Genomic DNA, 18,920 nt, shown 5'->3' on the forward strand with positions numbered 1-18,920 from the left:
CACACACACGCACACACACACACACACACACACACTGTACGCACGTAGTGGAAAGAATTTGGACACCCTGTTTGTGTCTATAAGTGTAGAACATCCAAAATATTTTCAGAAAATAGAGCTTAAGCACCAATGAGATAAGATACCGTAGCATGTGTCTGTTACATTTACTGCTGAGTTTATTTACAAAAAAACCCCTCACATTTACAACAACAACAACAAAAAACCCCCCACACACTGCAATTAGATATAGCAGGCATCGAGCAGACAGGGCTGTTTGCACCTGATCTGCCTGTTTGTGCTTCTTTAAAAAGAACTCTGATATCTCTCCCTTTTGTTTCATGTTTAATTGATCCTGTGCAAAAATATGACAGTCTATGGTTATGTCTAATCATTCAATTACCAACATTTTAATCTTAATTACAAATCCTCATTTTCATAACTGTATATTAAAATCACCTACAGTCTAAGTTAGTAGTTTGATCATTGCTAGTCCTCTGAACTGAAGTAACTGAGCTAGCTAATCGAGTTCAAACTGCTAAATGTTAACTCACTGAACACTGACAGCTGTAGCCTACTTCCCCACATTTACTAAACATCTGTATACTGTAACTTGCACACTGCACGGTATATGCGTGTATTACTAGCACAGATGTAAGCGTAAGGATTGTTATGCTAAATTGCAAACCGATCTCTCTAATCTGATGAACTGGTAGTGTAATGGTAGCATAGGGATATGTATGGTGTATTTGGTAATACAGTAGCACAGTAGTAGTGTATACAGTTAGTGAGATGTGGATCTAATAGGGACAGTGCTTTGGTGAATGGGAGGAGATACAGAGATGAAGCTGTGGGAGCACAGATGTTCATAAAGGCTGTTGGATGTTGTTTAATAAAAGGAACTAAACGGAGCCATGCTTGTATCACCTCATTGATACGTATTACAGGTAGCCTGTTGGAGCCTTATTATCTCACACAGCGTCCCATAAAAGTTATTCAGCAAACAAACCTGATGCTCAACCTTAAAAACTTACTTCAAATATGATATTTTCTTATTCTACAGTATCATGCAAGCATATTCTCTCGTCCTCGGGTCGTCTTTGATTTCAAAACTGCACGTGCTGCCGGTGAACGTCAAAAACAAACAAACTCTTCTTTCGACAAGAGGTGAAATGATGTGTCACTCAGCATCAGCAACTGCCAGTAGCGAATAAAATGTTGGGGTGGCACCCAGGTGGCCAATCAGATGTCAGAGGTGTCCAGTGCCACCCTGGACAGCGCTCTGGCTTTGCCAGTGAGTGAGATACCAGGCGAGCCATATGATTTTCGTCAAAGAGCCTCATGTGGTTGGCGAGCCATAGGTTCCTGATCACTGTCCTAAGAGGGCAGCACGGTGGTGCAGCAGGTAGCTTTGCTGTCTCATAGTCTGATCCTGAGCTTTGGTTACTGTCTGTATGGAATTTCAGCTTTTTCATTTGATCTGGGTTCTGTTGTTTCCTTCCATCTCCCACATGGCAGTAGGTGGATTAATGACTCCAAATTGCTTATCTGTGTGTGTGTGTGTGTGTGTGTGTGTGTGTGTGTGTGTGTGTGTGTGTGTGTGTATGTGTGTATGTATGTGTGTATATATACTCATAGTGTGTATACTCATTAGTGGTTAGCACGTTCGTCTCACACCTCCAGGGTTGGGGTTCGATTCCCACCGTGGCCCTGTGTGTGCGGAATTTGCATGTTCTCCTCGTGCTGCGGGGGTTTCCTCTGGGTACTCCGGTTTCCTCCCCAATCCAAATACATGCATGGTAGGCTGATTGTCTAAAGTGTGTGAATGTGTATGCGACTGTGCCCTGTGATGGACTGGCACCCTGTCCAGGGTGTACCCCGCCTTGTGCCCGATGCTCCCTGGGATAGGTTCACCGTGACCCTGAAAAGGATAAAGCAGTATGATGGATGGATGGATGAGACATTTTTTAAAACATGATCTGACCATTCTGTAGAAATGACTGCATTTACATGAACATAAAATGATTCAGCTAATATACGTGCACAAGACAGATAAAACATAAGTCTATACATACACATAGGCCTAAATAAATATTATTTTCACACAGAGTATATACTATACCCACACAATCTGACAGAAATATTACGTTAAAAAATACACACTTGGATGTTAAAACATATGTAAGTAGGTCTATATGGCTTAAAAAAAATATCCGCGCTTGTATTTACACTATAGGTATTTCCAGGCGCGCGAGCCACATGCCGAGCACAAGCAGCGCGCGCAGCTCCCAGAACTCTGCTCGCGGTGCTTGGAGACAAGGCACGAGCTGTTTTTATAACAGGCGTTTCTGTTCTGTACCTTGGCGCGAGAAATATGTGGCCACGGCCTGAACTGGAGGATTATATTCGGCGGTTCTACTAGGTTTCGCGCTAAAAGAGCCTGGGAGAAGGAGAGAGAGAGAGCGAGAGCGAGCGTGAGAGAGAAAGAGAGAGAGAGAGAGAAAGAGAGAGTGAGGTGGAGAGCTCGCGGCCATTCTGCGCCTCACACATAACCAAGTCGCGAGACCAACCTGGAGAGCGCGCGAGACAAATTAACTCACGCTTCGCTTTTTGGGAAGCCTGTAAAGTTTTTTAAACGCATTAATTGGACCGAGTGATCGATTTAGTTCTTTTGAGTTTGAGTAGAAATTAGAATGAAGACAAAAAACAGGGAGCAAAGCTTGTCCGACTCCAGAGAACTCGATGGATCCTACGACCAGCTCACTGGTAAGTTTGAAACTTTGTTTTGCAAAACAATAAAACATGCAGTTTGCCAAAAAAGAGGACCACATTTATTTGTCCAAATCTTTTGCAAAACATTTTGCACAATGAACTGCATGTTTTGTTGTTCGTGCGCATTTGGCACGCCAGCATGCTCAGTCCTATGTGGATGTGTTTTTATTGAATGGCTTTCCTCTTTGCTGACCTGGCTTCATACCCCAGAGTGATGGTTCTTACACCTGGTAAAATGTTTGTCGCGCAGGAACCTCGGCATACACCATGGAAGATTCGGGTTACTTCTATATGAAGTGGCAATCATTTAAGCATTAACTGAGGTAGATCATTCCACACCAGAATATATGGGTGGCATTCCAGAGGATGGAGTGAATGGAGGGATTTTTAAGTGATCTAGTCTGGGAAACATGAATGCAAGAACAGCATACCCTGGGTAATTTTTTTTTTAAAAAAGGGAGGTGAATAAAATCAAGTGCAAAACACTGTAGTCTAGAGTAATTGAAGGATGTTGTATTCTTGCTACTTCAAAACAGTGAACGAATTGAGAGGGTGGAGTGAATGGAAAGATTTTGTAACCTTGCAGAATTTTGCAAAGCATTATTGGGAGTCTTTTTGAGATTATATTGTAACAAATCAGGGGATAGGGAACTTAATGTTCCCTTCTAACAACTGATGTCCTCGTGTCTGATTTAGGGTGACTAGATAATGTTACAGGTACATCTATGAATATTACAGACAAGATGTTTTGTTTTGAAATGGTGTTTGAGATGATGTGCAACAGTGTACACGTTTGGTCCTGTGTTTTTCGTACATCTTGTAAACGGTTCTATAATAGCAGGAATATGGTCTTGAAATGTTCTCCAGATGAGGATATTCGGAAGGCGTCTTGACCATGTAATCATGATGCAACTTCTACAAAACGACGCAAAATTGTCCAGATTGTTGACACATCAGGATTATTAAGGAAACTTTATGCAGTCTGTTGAATCTGTAACTATCTACATTACGGTGTTCCTCAGAGCCTGGTTTAAGTGTGCCAGAACTGTCATTTCCAGCAGATCACTTGATTGTTTTCTATGTTTGTTCTATTTTATTATATAATATTCTTGTTACCGGTGTGAGCAGAATGGTGTGAGCTCACCGTTTTATCTACTACCATTTATTTATCTATGAAGAACTTAACGATTGACACCATGACAGTTCCACGGTAACAAAAGCATTCATGGCATGGGATTGTCAGCCTATAACATGCTACACATGTCCTTATTATCTTTATTTGCCTGAAGCAATCCGCCATTCTGCCACGTTTTACTTGAGAATGGGTGTTTGTGTGACTGCATCTGATTTACTATCTATAATTAGATTGGGCATAGTTATTCATCAGTTCTTCAGACACTTTCTCTTGTCATCACATTCACAGTGGTTTCCCTGATATATTATTCCATTACATTTTTATATGTAGACTTTGTTTGTAATTCAGTTTTACAGGTAAAGAAGTCGTGTCAGGACATTATGATTTTATTCATTTTTAGAATTTTTTTTTTAATAACTTCAACCATAGCAATAATAGATACTGGAAGTAGTATCAAAGCTCTGCGGTAGAAAAATGAAAACTCTGGAGTACACCTTCAGACCGGGCCATTGTGTTTGGACAATTGTGGATACATTCACACTACCTGGACAGTTACAGTACATGCTGAGAACAGGTTAATAATCAGATTAAAATGGAGCCACATTAACAGAGACAGTAAATTTTTCTGGAAAAAAAAAGCAGTTACATATTCAGATGGTCTATAAAGGCTAGGTTATGAAAGAGTTGCATGGAATCATTTGCGGTTTATTTCAGACAAGGCGACAACACAGAGAACAGAAGGGACAATAAAAACAAGTGACTGGATAAAGACTAACAAGACAAAAAGGATGAGAACCACATTAACACATACAAGACTTTGCAGAGAGTGGTGACATAAAGGAGTATATCACTGGCTTGGATTACATTCCAAGACACAGGTGAAACTCATGAACCATAGCAACAGATTCCTTGGAGACAAGAACCGCTGGTGTTGAGTGGATGGCAATAAGGGTCAAAATGTCTGAGTCGGAGTGAACCTGCCCTCACTAGAGGCATGAGATGTACAATCAAACAACAAATTGTGAATGTAACCGGGCTGACCCTGTGGTGCATGTCAGCACATCAGGGCCATCAGGAACATAGGCTGAGACTGCAGGGTCATAAGGGTGGTTGTAAAAGGAATACACCACAAGAGCACCCCACCTAGTCAGGTGAACAATGAGCCAATAATATCTTACTTGCCTCTAAGACAAGGCCATGGGGGTCCACAATGCATTTCTCAAACAGACTGTGTTCATTTGCTGAGATAGTTATTTGCATCTCAACAAGTGGATAGGGTCTTTGGAGGACAGAGCAGTGTTACCTGGGTTAATGATAAAGGGTGTTAAGGAGAAAAGTCAATAACAAGCTGCTGTGAGAGATGCAGGTCCATTAGTAGGCAGTGCCAGAGCAGAGTGGCCAGGACCACAGACTGAGGCTCCACACGAATAGGCTGGGGCAATAGTTTGCGGCACCTGGCACTAACTTGGTCTTTAGTAGGGGGGTCATGACAAAATTTAGCAGATAAGGGAAAAACCCAATCCAAAGTAATCCACTGGTTGGAGTCTACAAGGTAAACCCTCCTTATTGGTTCTGGCCTGGACTGTGCATACCAAAGAGCCGTGTCACATTCCACCATCAGGCACTTGGGTTTTTCATATTTATACATAAAATTATGTTCTCTTTTGGAGGAAAGATAAAAAAGAAAACAAGACAGACAAGATGAAAGAGAGCGAACAAAGAGGGGATGGCAATTTCATACATCTGAACTGAGCTGAAGGCTGAGACTCGCAGCTAAAAATGTTGACATACCTCTGGGAGATAGTTGCTGGTGTAGTAGGTTTCAGAACAGGGTCTTTGGAGGACAGAACAGGGTTATCTGGGGTTAATGACAAAGCAGGTATTATGTGCAATGGTGATTGATAAGCTGTTGTGGAGGATGCTGGCTCTGGTAGGCAGGGGAAGTAGGTTGAGGCAGCAGGCACTAACATGCTGTTGAATCTGGGGTTCATTATAGGAGTATGCCTTCATGGTGCTGGTTCAAACTGAGCATGTAGAAGAGCCATCTTCCCCTTCCACTGTCTGACACTTGGGTTCATAGTTCATCCATAGTAAGAGTCCTTACCTTGGTGTCCAAGTGGCACAATGATAAAGTGATAATCCTGTTGTTACAAAATTGTCCCTGCACTCTGGGTGGCAAGGATGGCATTTCATCTCTGTGCATCAGAATGATACTAGCCAATCGTGGGTGTCTGTGAGGTAATGTTTCCAGCAGAATACAGGTAATACTGTCTTTCATACTTGTTCAACTGTCCACTAATGTTACATGAGCAGCAGTTCATTAAGATGGCTTCACATGGCTCATGATGCAGGTTTCATAGTTTAACTTCCCAGAATGCAAGCTGTTTTGTGAAAGGAGATAACTAGCAGTGACTAAATTGGGAGACAAATGGGGTCTCTGACACTTCACCAGCTCTCTTGGTTAGCCCTCAGAGCATAATAAAGTATTTAGCCTTTCCTGAAAGGGTTCATCTTATTATAACAAGTGCTGTATTCTCTGAGCATCCCTTGTTGGCGATTACTCTTTCTTTTCTCATCAGTATTGGATCCACTGTGTGTAACAATGTCTTCGTTTACGATGAGTTTTACTGCACTTTTCTAACAGCTCGTTTGAATGGGAGAACTCAGCATATAAGGAGGCCGTCCCAGCTTTGTTTGCTATCATTAAAGGAATGCGCTAGATTCAAAGTTTCAAAACGTTTTATTCAGCATTCAGAGTTATGTATAATGTATATATATTTTTTTGGTTTTTATAGATGGTATTAAACCCCTCACAGACTTCCACTGGGCGTAGTTCCCAAATTGCTAAAGGGCTTTTAAAAGCTTGACCACTATTACCAGTATTATGTTATGCAGCCGCATCATATTTGCCAATAACAGGGTTAATCATTCGATGTTATGTTGGGACCTGATAAAACATAAAGCACTTGTGAATCCTCTAACTTGCGTTGGATTATTTTACAGCACTTCAGTTGATTCATTTTTTGTGCTGTAGTAATTTTAGACCTGATATTATTTCGTGACTTGTATACCTGTTTATATGTCAAACTACGTTATACTGTCAAAAGCCTGTGGACACCAGGCCAATCACACCCATGTGTTTCTTGAGCATCCCATTATACTATACATTTAGAGCCCCCTTTACTGTTATAATAACTTTTACTCTTTTGGGAAGGCTTTCCACTAGATTTTAGAGCGAGACTGTGGGGAACAAACACAGTGTTTCAATTTATCCCAAAGGTGTTCATTAGGGTTGAGGTCAGGGCTCTGTGCAGACCACTTGAGTTCTTCCAACCCACCCTGGGCAACCCATGCTATGGACCATGCTTTGTGCACATGGGCATTGTTAAGGCTAGGCCCCTTAGCACCATTCATAATGATAAAGCATGCACATAAATTCTAGACAATTGTGTTCATTAAACTTTGTGGCAATAGTTTGGGGAATAGTTTTAGCACAAATATGGGTGTGATGACCACATACTTTTGATCATATAGTGTGTGTGTGTGTGAAGGAAAAATGCACAGTTGCATTTTTTATGGACACAGGCTATTTGCCCCAAGAATTCCATACGTTCATCAGAGTTTGAAAGCTGTTTTTGAGCCTCGGAGCAGTCCAGAGAACTAATCCCTGGTCCTCTTGAAAATGGTGGTCTGGGGCACGCTTCCACCAAACTCTGTTGCCATCTGCATTGTTTGTGAAAGCGATCTGCTCTCAGTTCTGCATGCCGTGTGGCATGATTGGTTCAACCTGTCATGTTACTTCCTTTTTCACATTTCATGATGGTGGAGAACAGGTTATTATGGTCACCAGAGGAGATGGAATGCCCTATCGAAATATTAAAACCAGGCGTTCATAGGACTGGAGAATTATGATTAGCTTATCGGTTCTTCACTGCTTCAATGTTGGCCAAAAAAAAGGCAATAATAAAAAACAGGAAACTTTTTGCTGCTAATTTCCAAACCTGTCGTATAGGATTGTGCAATCAAGCCACGGTTTGGAACCTGTTATTACTAGTTCTTCTCATAAAAAAACAAACAAACAAACCTGAATCAATTCTAGTTAGGGCTCAAGTATCCTGGCAAAATGTGAACGCGAAAGAAAAAAAATGGTGTGAAAGAGCTTTGTTTGCCTGTTCTGTATTCGCCAGTCTATAATATTTTCTGTTAATCGGCCTCAGGCACCAAAGCTTCAACGAGATGACATGTTTTCATGTGGATGTCGTGATCAAGGCCTATCTTGTCAGCAGCCAAAGGGGAGACATTACTGTCAAACACACAGTTCAATGCAAATTAATATGGTCTTAGATGTAATGTAATCGATCGAGTGATCAAGGATGTCCTAGATCATATATTCATCATATATATCAATCAAATCATGGTCTCTTTTGGAGGAAAAACGATAAAGAAACAACAGAGGGACAAGGAGGGGGTGTCCGGTTCATACATCTGCCTTGAGTATTGTGCTGAGGAACAACAGGGTGAGACTCTGCAGAGCTGCTGACATTCCTTTGGAGGACAGTGAGGGGAAAGAGCAAGCAAATAGTCCTCTGACAAGACTTGGATAAATATTTTGTCATATTTTTATTTTTGTCTTTTTCATTCAATGTACTCGGTCCTCTTCATTTCTTTGTTCATTTTTTTTTTCTCCAGGAATAATCTATGCATCATAAAATCTGTTTATAAACTTTGATAAGGATAATTTTGACCTGATTGTACTGGGTTATTTTGCAGGTAGTAATCACTGCTTGTGTTTTCGTTATGCCTAGCATTCACATTGTCAGTGGAAAAAAAAAAACTGTGGAAAAGAAAAGCCATGCCTGCAGTATTTTGATGGAGAGAGCAGCACTGTTATGGTGTGCAAGTTACACTGAGGTGTATAACCACTCAGACACCACTCAGATTTGTACCTCAGATTTTGCAGATTAATCCTGTTTTCCTCCGGAAGCGAAAACGCACACAGTACCGCTCCTCTTCGTTTTTCACTGCTCTTGAGCATAAAACGTTTTATTGACTGGTTTACTAAATATAACCTGCAAATATTTGTACTGACAGCATTGTCTCTGTGATGGCCTATAGTTCATTAATCCAATGAGATACTCCTACGCTGTCTGGAAGTTAGAAGTTTAATTTGAACAGACGTCAGATCGTGTGCTTCTACAGCAGGATTACAGACTGAAATATTGAGCTGACATTAAGTAAAGCTGTCATTCTAGGTGAATACTTGGAAAAAACGCATAAATAATGATTGACAGATAAATATGTGCACAAGTATATTGAAGTCACTTGCAAACTAACCTTATGGTACACAGAGTTGGGTATAACTGTATTCTAATTACTTTTTCTGGTAATGCAGTAATGTAAGGCATTACATTTAAAACTTGTCATTGCATTACAGTTACTGTTGTCAATAAAATTGTTACTCACATTATAAATTTACTGTTAAGAAAACAATATTAAGTAAAATGCATTTTTAAAAATAAATCACGTTTTTGCGTAGCTGCCAGTGGTGTAACCTGACCTGGGAATTGGGAGCTGTAGCCCTGAAGATTTTTTCTTTAGCCCCGAATAATTCTCCACTTGGAGCAGTTTGTCACTACATAACTGAGCGTCGACAAAAGAAGATGGCGGTGTTGTAATTTTATATCTTCAGTGAACGGAGGCGAGACCAATCAGACAGGGTATACAAGAAAATACATGGAAACACTCCTGTCTTGTTGACTGACAGTCTCTCAATTCTGCCAAACGCTAGCTCACAGTCAGTGTAAGGAAAAATGGATAAATGGGTTGAAACTGAAACAGTAACATCCTCTGATGCTGAGCACGAAAACAAGGTGTATAAATGTCTATATTGAGTTCCAGTTTACGTGAACGTGATATGAGCAGAGCATAAGGAATGATAATGTACTTTGCATGGCACTGCAGCAGCTAAACCCATACAGTGATAGGCTTAGTTGTGCCTCCCCTTGGCTAGCGATACCAAACTAGCCTAGTTAGAGAAGTTTTATATATTATCAGTCTGGTAGTCCTGCAAACAGTGACAACACCCGAGGCATGTTTTATGATAAATCCAATTTTTTCTAATCATGTCATACATTGACGCAAGCTAAAATTACTGAAAGAACTATGAGTTTCACTTTGTAGTGCATTTTTGTAGGTTTGATAGGTTTTGAAAGTAACTTGAAAGTAAAGTAATTAGTAATCTGATGACTTTTTACATGCAGTAATGTTATCAGATATAAATTTTAAAGTAATAATTAATAATCTGATTACTTTTTACATGCAGTAATCAGTAATGTAATCAGATATACATTTTAAAGTATTAATTAGTAATCTGAAGTGGATTACTTTTATTGAGTAACTTACCCATCACTGATGATGTATCACTAATGGTTTTTATGCTTGCACCTGATCCAAGCATGCTTGTCTCCATTTCACAATTCTTAGACATGTTAGTCAAGACTGGCATCTAGCAGATGCTCGAATGATGAATGATGTAGTGAAATGGAGTTGAAGATGAAGTCAGTCATCTTCTAATGAGCCATTAGAAATGTCTGCCTGCTCCTCAGAGCTCGAATCATCTGAGTAACTTCTTATTCTTTTCAACAAGTTCTGAAAATAGCAGCGATTAGATAAGTAACATTTTATGCACTGAAGGTGCTTGTGAAACCCACTCATGATGATAGGGGCTCATTTGGAGTTCTGGCATAGAAACTTCAGATTTGAGTTTCTCGTTCACAGTACAGTGTCTCAGCGATGTGGGCTGACAGTGTGAAAGTGTGTGTGTGTGGGAGAGGCTAGCATGACTCAGATCTACCTCTTCAGAGACTTCGGGTGCAAGCTGTGCACATGTGACAGGACTGACCTGTGTTGCTTTAAGGTAGCGTGGGTGATTGCTGCCTTGAAAATCCCCGCTCTTTGATTTGAACAGCACTCTAGAAATAGCTCGTTCACGGTCAGTTTATTTCCTCCTTCTCCTGTTGGTGTTTAGAACACTTAGTGCCACAAGATCAAGATTACAAAGCGAAGTTAAGACCCTGGACCAGTCTTTCAGCACATAATTTATATAGTTTCTTGTTTTTGCACACAATTAGAGAGAAAAGGTTAACTGAGCCATATAGAAAAGCTTAGAAGTTTTACATGTCGGATTTTCCTTTTTTTTTTGTTTACACCAGCCGACCCACAGAAACACTTTTGGTGGTGTTTGTGCTTGCATGTCCTCCCTGTTCAAGGCGTCGGGTCAATTTAATTTCATCCACAAAATGAATTCAGTGCATGATGTCATGGTGCATTCAGCCATGAAAATATGCGCAGGAAAAAAGTTCCTTTGAAAGTTCTTTTGAACAAGCCAAACTGAGGAGAAGTTGTCTCTTTGCTCTTCCCATGCAAATTTTAGCTTTCAGCCTTTCATAATTCATGTCGCTGCTAATATTTCATGATAGAGACCGGAGAAAAGAAGCCAGGGTAGAGTGAAAGCCTTCCTTCTTGCCTGAAATCTAATAGTTGCCTTTACACATCAGAAATACTGTGATAAACTGAAATATTCTATAAAATGTAATTACAAATGTACATTATATTAATATGTACATTTTGCTAATGTATTTTAAAGCTGTGTGATGTAGGAAAACTTTTATTCTTGCCTGAGGTTTCTTCAAAGATTTTATCAAACATACTTAAAGATGTTTACTTGCTAACTAATAGAGGCAGAAGTAATAGTAACAACAATAATAATTAAAGCTGCAAGCGGCATTTTCGGGGACCGAGCACCCAGTGAGCCACGCATTCATAGATGCGCTGCATAAGCAATCACAGGAAACAGAGCTATAACTGTAGGCAAAATTGAATCATGAATGATTTGTAGTTTCCTGCATTTGCCAGAGAATGGTTTTGAATATCAGAGGCACAAAATGTGTTGCATAGCCTCAGGTCATGGTCCTGAAGATATCTACCAAGTTTTGTGTCCGTCGTTACAGTCGTTACAGACTCACTTCCTGTTTGGATTTGTTGGCCCTTTACGGGCAAAGTGTTTGGAGTATTCAAAATTCTTTTCATAACTTTTGTGAGGCATATTTTGAAGATGATGTGTGCCAAATTTGATGATGATTGGACAAAATGTGTAGGATGAGTAGCAAAAAAAATGTTATTGAGAAAATACAAGATGGCAGAAAATCTAATTCTGGACACGTGGTTCAAAAGCTATGACCATAGATGCACATCCATATGAGGCCCAAATTTGAGCCAGTGGTGGTGCTAGAGCATTGACACACTCCCCAATCAGTGTGCCAAATTTCACAACTTTTTACTAGATCATTGCCATAGACACCCTAGCCAGAAGAAGAAGAAAAGGTAGAATAATAATAGGGTGCTTATGCACCTTTGGTGCTTGGCCCCCTAATAGTAGTAGTAATAATAATAATAATAATGTCAGTTACAGGAACACACAGGTAGCTGTCATATAACCTTCCAGCTAGCATAACACAATCATCTCACAGCATCAGTTCTTTTATGTAAATACAATACGCTACCTCAGACGTCAGACTTGTTTGTGTCTGTATCAGTGCACTTATCTGGCCAACTGACTCGCCATACTTTAACACATCGTTTTAGCTCCTATTTTTAGTCGGTTAGTCTCCAAGTTATAATTTGTCCACCCATGAGAATGATATCCTTGTCTATCACTGATCATGAGGTTAGACGTTGGTGCTACCCAGTTGCATCATCCTGTCTCCCAGTCATACTAAGTGCACTCTCATTGACTGACATTTTATCCCACCACTCTCATCATTTGCAATTCCCTACAGGCATGTTTAATGGTGTAATCCCACAACAGCGCTTTGGGAAAAACTGGCGATCATCGTAGCACTTTGTTTCGAGAGCCTGCTGGGAATTTCATCTTGTAACAGTTGAGAAAGCAGGTACTGCTGAGATTCAGAAGACACTTCAAATGAAGGCGTAAACATTCATTTCACCAGCGTGATGGGAACGGATTGAATGGCTGCTGATTATTGCTGACATGGGAACCCGAACCACTGGCTTGGTGCATCACAACAACGCTTTTACTTGCATTTGCATCTGTGATTCTTTGCATTACATTGTATGGTATGGTCATTAAAGTAAACAAAGCCTATTGTTAAAAATGTAAGAAATGACATACGACCTACAGTGGATATAAATCCATGGTCAAATCCTGGTTGCCTAAGTGTGCCATATAACCCCTATCACCTGTATAACTAATATTTTGCTGAACCCATTTTGCTTGTAATACAGCATGCAGTGGTTTTGGGTAAGAGTCGACCAACTTAGCACATCTCGATTTGGAATTTTTTTCCCCATTCCTGTCTTAATAAATAAATAAATAAAAATCAATTAGAGTAACGATACAGAGTATTGCATCATGTCAAACTTTTTGAATCGTTACACCCCTAAAAATAATATCAAAACAGTATGTACATATATTTACCTATGCAAAGAAATTATATAAATAGATCAGACACTTTCTTCTGGTTTGCTGTGTCTGGTGAACAATTTATCATGTGAAATGGCTTCCTGTTCCTTTTACACACTGTGCTTTAACAGCTGTGACTCTACACGTGGCAAATTCAGAAGTTAACTTTGACAGATTATTAAAGCAAAGTAATTTCTAAGCATTGTAAATAAATAAATGATGGAAACTAATGTTTTAAAGGTTATGCCGAGCATTTATAATTGGATTAATTGCGGGCAATTTGTCAAGGAGTGACAATTGTGACAATGCTAATGATGCATTTAATATTACATTATGTATGTTTCCTGAGTTATGAAAAGAAGAAGAATGGATGTGAATATACCCATAAAAATAGTTTCTTGCAAATTTCATGTCTACACTGACTACACTGGGTCAAATAAGGATCTGTATTAAGAAAAAATAGGATCTGTCTTTCAAAGTAGCATGACATTTATAATTGATGTTTTTTGTATAGCATTTCTAAAGAAAATAGCAGCACTGGGCTGGTGTGATTTGGTGGCACTTTAGGATCAGTTGGGTCTTGGGTCTCTGCCTTTCCAATGCTTGGAATTTAGTAAAACATCAGCTGTACAATTTTATGGAGCACAAAACAATGTTTTTATGTTTTTTTTTCTGGAACATGTGTACACACTATTCACGTTTGTCTATATCTGTCCACTAGTACTGTTTTTCCATGAACCGAACACAAAGAGCTTCTTGACGTTGGTACTAATACCCACAAGCCACTAATGTTTCAAGTGTATTTTTCACACAATGTTAATATAATATCATAGTAGCGTTCCTTAGGGAACACCACAACAGTATATTAACATTCAATATACAGTACATGATGGTGTAATACAGTGTGTAATAAGATATATTTTACAATAAACAGATGTGCATGTGAACTATAAAGACCATTTTTCATAGATGTCACATAATTAATATATTTTTGTTTTATAAAGATAAATATGTTGACTATATATTTTGTTATCTTGGCAGTATGAATTTATTTCTACAGGGGGATATGCATTGCAAAATATTAACAATAACAGTGCTTCCAACACATAAACTTTACTTGGGCGGCCCACTCAGGTATATTAACGACCGCCGAAGTATATCTGGCAACCCATTTTTGCATTTTTATTAAATTATTTTTTCTTATCCGTCTGAGATAAAGACAGCATTTGTGATCGATTAACTAGTGGATAATCTCCCATCGCTCTACCCCTTCCGTGCCTGTTCACTCTGCTATGTTGAGAATGGTCTCCTCTCCTGACAATTGCACATGCGCTGCAGAAAACCACAGAGAGACGTTCTTCGGTTTTACGTCAGAATCCGTGGAAAAGCTGGACACTATGAGCAAAGACCAGGTAAAGCAACTCATTATTTTCTTCTTATTGTGTAATTGTTGGTAGTATAGAGACCCGCACATGACATGCGGGGGAAAAAATATTGTGTCAATGAATTAAGAATTTGTTCCCTCGTTTTAGTAAATTGTGGCTATGTTGTACTAATTGGTACGAATTCTTAATTCGTGGCCACGATATATGCAGTATATTTGTCTGGATGTCACGTGTGGCTACATAACAGAATTCTATGAAAGAAAGTGGCAACTTTGCTATTTTGGGGCTATGGCAGTTAGAAAGACAGACTACTAACTCTAACTAAGCTTTACTTTGTCTTACTCTTCCCATGTGGCTAGGAGGAGAGGAGGGTTGGGGGTGGTTGGATCTGTGAAATATATTATGTGAAATCAATAGAAATATTCAATAAATCAAAATATTGTGTTAAGTCAGGCATTATTTGTTGTTTGTGACATGCAGTAGACCATTGGCAAGTAATGGCAGCCTTTTCCACTGGCTACCACCGCAAGTATATTTCAGGCCTGTGGGACACGCTGAATAAACAATATATTTATTTGGGGAAGTATATTGACATGCAGTAAAGTAGTAAATATATCGCATGGTGTTTTTTAATAAACCAAAATATATTTGTTCCATAAGAGTGAATCTGTTTTAGTCACTGTGAGTAGTGTGTGTGTGTGTGTGTGTGTGTGTGTGTGTGTGTGTGTGTGTGTGTGTGTGATTGAGTTATTGAGTGATACACCTTACGGAAAAATACCACACTAGTGTAAAGTGACTGATGGCACCAGTGGAGGTGTCACTGTTTGACAGTTTGGTCTATTTTTGCAAATCTGAGGAATCACACTGTACTATTTCTTTGCCAATTCCACAAAGACAGTGGTTCAGATCTTTTTGTGTATCTTTTATTCCAGGCTTGTGCTCAGATGCATTTTTATATAAATAGCCTAAAGCATGTGACTCTTTCCTGTAGGATTTTTGCACTAATAACAAGCCAGTGGATAGCTAGCTACTAATAGCAGTTATTTGTTATTCATTTTTAAGTGATGTATTCCTTTAAAATCATACATAGTTAATTAGTTCTGTAGTCCATTAAGTAAGCAGCTATGGACAAATGTTAAGTATATTAGCAACTATACAAGCTCCAGTGTCTTTCTGAGTCCCATGTTGCGGTTTCCTGGAATCTTGAACCTTGCTAAAAAGTGTTGGCGAACAAAATGGAATAACCTATAGCCAGCTAGTTAGCTAGCACTAAAGGAAATTAATGAGTATGTAGATTCCTGGAGGAAGGACAGCTGAAGACTGGGAGAAATGTCACATGGTCTTTTGTTAATCTTCAGCTGTCTAGTTTTGGTGAACCTGTGCCTGATGGAGCCTAAGATTTCCAGTAAACCCAGTGTGGTCTTCTGCTGTTGTATCTCATACGCCTCAAGGTTTGACATGTTGTGCATTCTGAGATGCTTTCAGACTATACGGGAAGTAAAATTAAAAAATTTCAATTGCAGCAATGAAATGTTTACCAAAGTGTCTATATTATTCAGCAATCTTGGTGGAATTTGATAGTTTAGCAAATCAAATGATCGAATGTCTCACTGTAATAATGAGCTGTCCATTTTTTCATTGTTCATTTATTATTGAACTATTTCTTTAAAGTGCATTTAAGTAAGTAAGTATAGTCATCCCTGAGTACATCCGCACAGCCTGAGCTTAGTTTGCGCTTTAACAGGAACAGGAAATGAAAAGAAGAGTGAAACATATGGATGTGCAGAAATGCAGTCTTTTCACAGACTGTTTATAGTCGCTCTGGCAAACAAATCACATTCGTTGGCAGACGATTACTCATTAGCAGACTCAGTTTTCATTAGTGTGACAGGATTTTCTTTGACTGATAGAGTCCAAACTGGTGAACTACTAAGAAAAAGGTTGTGATGACTTCTGCTTTGGCATGAAGTTAATTGCAGCTCTGTTGCTGTATCTGAAAGTTCTCAAGAAAAGCTGCTATAATCACTGACAGGTAACTGATATTACAGGGTGTTTCTAGACAGACAGCAACAGGATGTACTGTTCAAGGTGTATGTATCTGTTCTCTACACTCCTGAATCGGTGGGCTCCATGTGAAAACGGGGCCCACGCACAATTAAAAAACAGCATTTTGGGGACAGATGGTGGCTGAGTATTTTTGAATAACTACATCCAAGTTTTATATCATTAAAATGGGTTTCACGTTTTAAGAGCATGCTGGATATATAGCAGTGATTAGTTATATGATGTTTTATGATGTTCTGCATGTAGGGTATTGTTGTCTCAGAAAAATGTGAACTCCTCTGTCCTGAAGACTTTCCTGTGCTGGGAAACTTTGAAAAGTGCCATGACTATTAAAAAAAAAATGCTGACACTTAAGACTCCTTCCATAAATGTTAAATAAATATCTCTAGGGCTGTCACTGTATAAAGATTTAATAAAGTTATTTCCTTTGTTTTTTTCATTTCTGTGTAGGTTATAGGAAAGTCTATTTATATAGCACTTATACATACGTAGCATTTATCTAAAAAAACAAATGTCAACAAATTAATAAGGAAAAGGTCAACCAATCGATTATCAAAATGAAATGATCAAAATGATCAAAGCTCTATTATTTTGATCATCGATTAGTTGACCTTTTCCTTATTAATTTGATTGATTTGTTATAGCTAAGTAAAGTCAAAACCATCTCCAGGGTTGGTGGTTCGAATCCCGCCTGTGTGCGGAGTTTGCGTGTTCTCTGTGTGCTTCGGGGGTTTCCTTCGGGTACTCCAGTTTCTTCCCCCAGTCCAAAGACATGCGTTGTAGGCTGATTGGCATTTCCAAATTGTCCGTAGTGTGTGAATGGGTGTGCGAGTGTGTGTGTGCGATTGTGTCCTGTGATGGGTTGGCACCCCGTCCAGGGTGTCCCCCGCCTCGTGCCCTTCGTTGTCTGGGATAGGCTCCAGGCTAAATCTGGTTAATTTATTGGTCTTAGATTATGTGGCGTGGCCACTGTACAAGTCCGTGTGAATGATAAAGTATTATGACAGAAGCATTAAAATGAACAGATCATTTGTTTCACAGCTGGAACTACATAAAAAAATACACCCGTTCTAACCAGTCAGTTTGGAGAATTCACCCATGCAGTGGTATAAAAACCTTTTTGTCATGTGCCCAATTGAACCCTGGGATGTTTTCCCTCTTGGTATAGGCTATTTAGGCAGGTAAGAATACAGTAATCACACTAGTGACTTTTCCCCTATTGGCCCTTCTCTATCATGTCCACTTAATAATCTCCATTTATTGGAGGCTACATCACTCTGTCCTCTCCACTAATAGCTGGTGTGTGGTGGGCGTTCTGGTGCACTATGGCTGCCGTCGCAACATCCAGGTGGATGCTACACACTGGTGGTGGTTAAGGAGATTTCCCCCATAAAATGTAAACCATTTTGTCTAGAAAAGCGCTATATAAATATAACTGTAGTGTGTGGACCAATACAGCCAGACTTTGTGAAGTGGTTTCAGTCTGCTTCCGAGTAAAGTCTACTGCAGTGAGTGAGCGGTTGGACACAATTGCAGGAAGTGAAACAAACAGGCTGTATATTGTTTGTTGTGCTGCTTTTGTAGATGTGAGCTACTAAATAAAGTGAGGCAAAGGACAGTGCGGTATGTCCAGAGAACTTTGCTGTTATGGATTTTGTGGCACGCAACCTTCATTCTGGCTGCAGAAGCTTAACTGAATAGAGTCTGAAGGGCTGTGTTCAAGGGTGGGATACAGCCTGATAATTAGCTGTGTTCTCGGGGCGGCATGTAGCCATGCAACTCCTGTCGATATTCACAGCACCTTTTGCCTTTTTGCATTACAAGTCAAGGAAGACTAACTTGCAGTGGGGTGCCCTTAAAAGTGGGTCATTGATTACTTCAACAGGTAACAGCACAGCAAAGCAGAGCACACTTCGGAGAGGACACACACACACGTACACATACAAAGGGAAGGTCCCAGGAGCGCCTTTCTATTCTCACTTGATTTAGCACAAAACTGTATATTGGTTTTGCAGTACTTTACAAGTATTAGTAACCAGGCTAGTTGGACTGTAAAGCATTGATTGTCATAATGATCTAAGTTCAA

General features: G+C 39.6%; 1 protein-coding gene across 1 annotated transcript in view; it reads left to right on the forward strand.

Annotated features, from left to right (window-relative positions):
* Positions 1-2,338: 2,338 nt before the first annotated feature.
* Positions 2,339-18,920, forward strand: part of LOC128604436 (Kv channel-interacting protein 2-like) — a 241,859-nt gene continuing 225,277 nt past the window's right edge. Inside the window, exon 1 of the mRNA XM_053619564.1 lies at positions 2,339-2,763. Coding sequence (XP_053475539.1) covers positions 2,691-2,763 — 73 coding nt within the window. The 5' untranslated portion in view covers positions 2,339-2,690. The remainder of the gene's footprint in view (positions 2,764-18,920) is intronic.

The sequence above is a fragment of the Ictalurus furcatus genome, chromosome 29 (assembly GCF_023375685.1).
Source record: "Ictalurus furcatus strain D&B chromosome 29, Billie_1.0, whole genome shotgun sequence".
Lineage (NCBI taxonomy): Eukaryota > Metazoa > Chordata > Actinopteri > Siluriformes > Ictaluridae > Ictalurus > Ictalurus furcatus.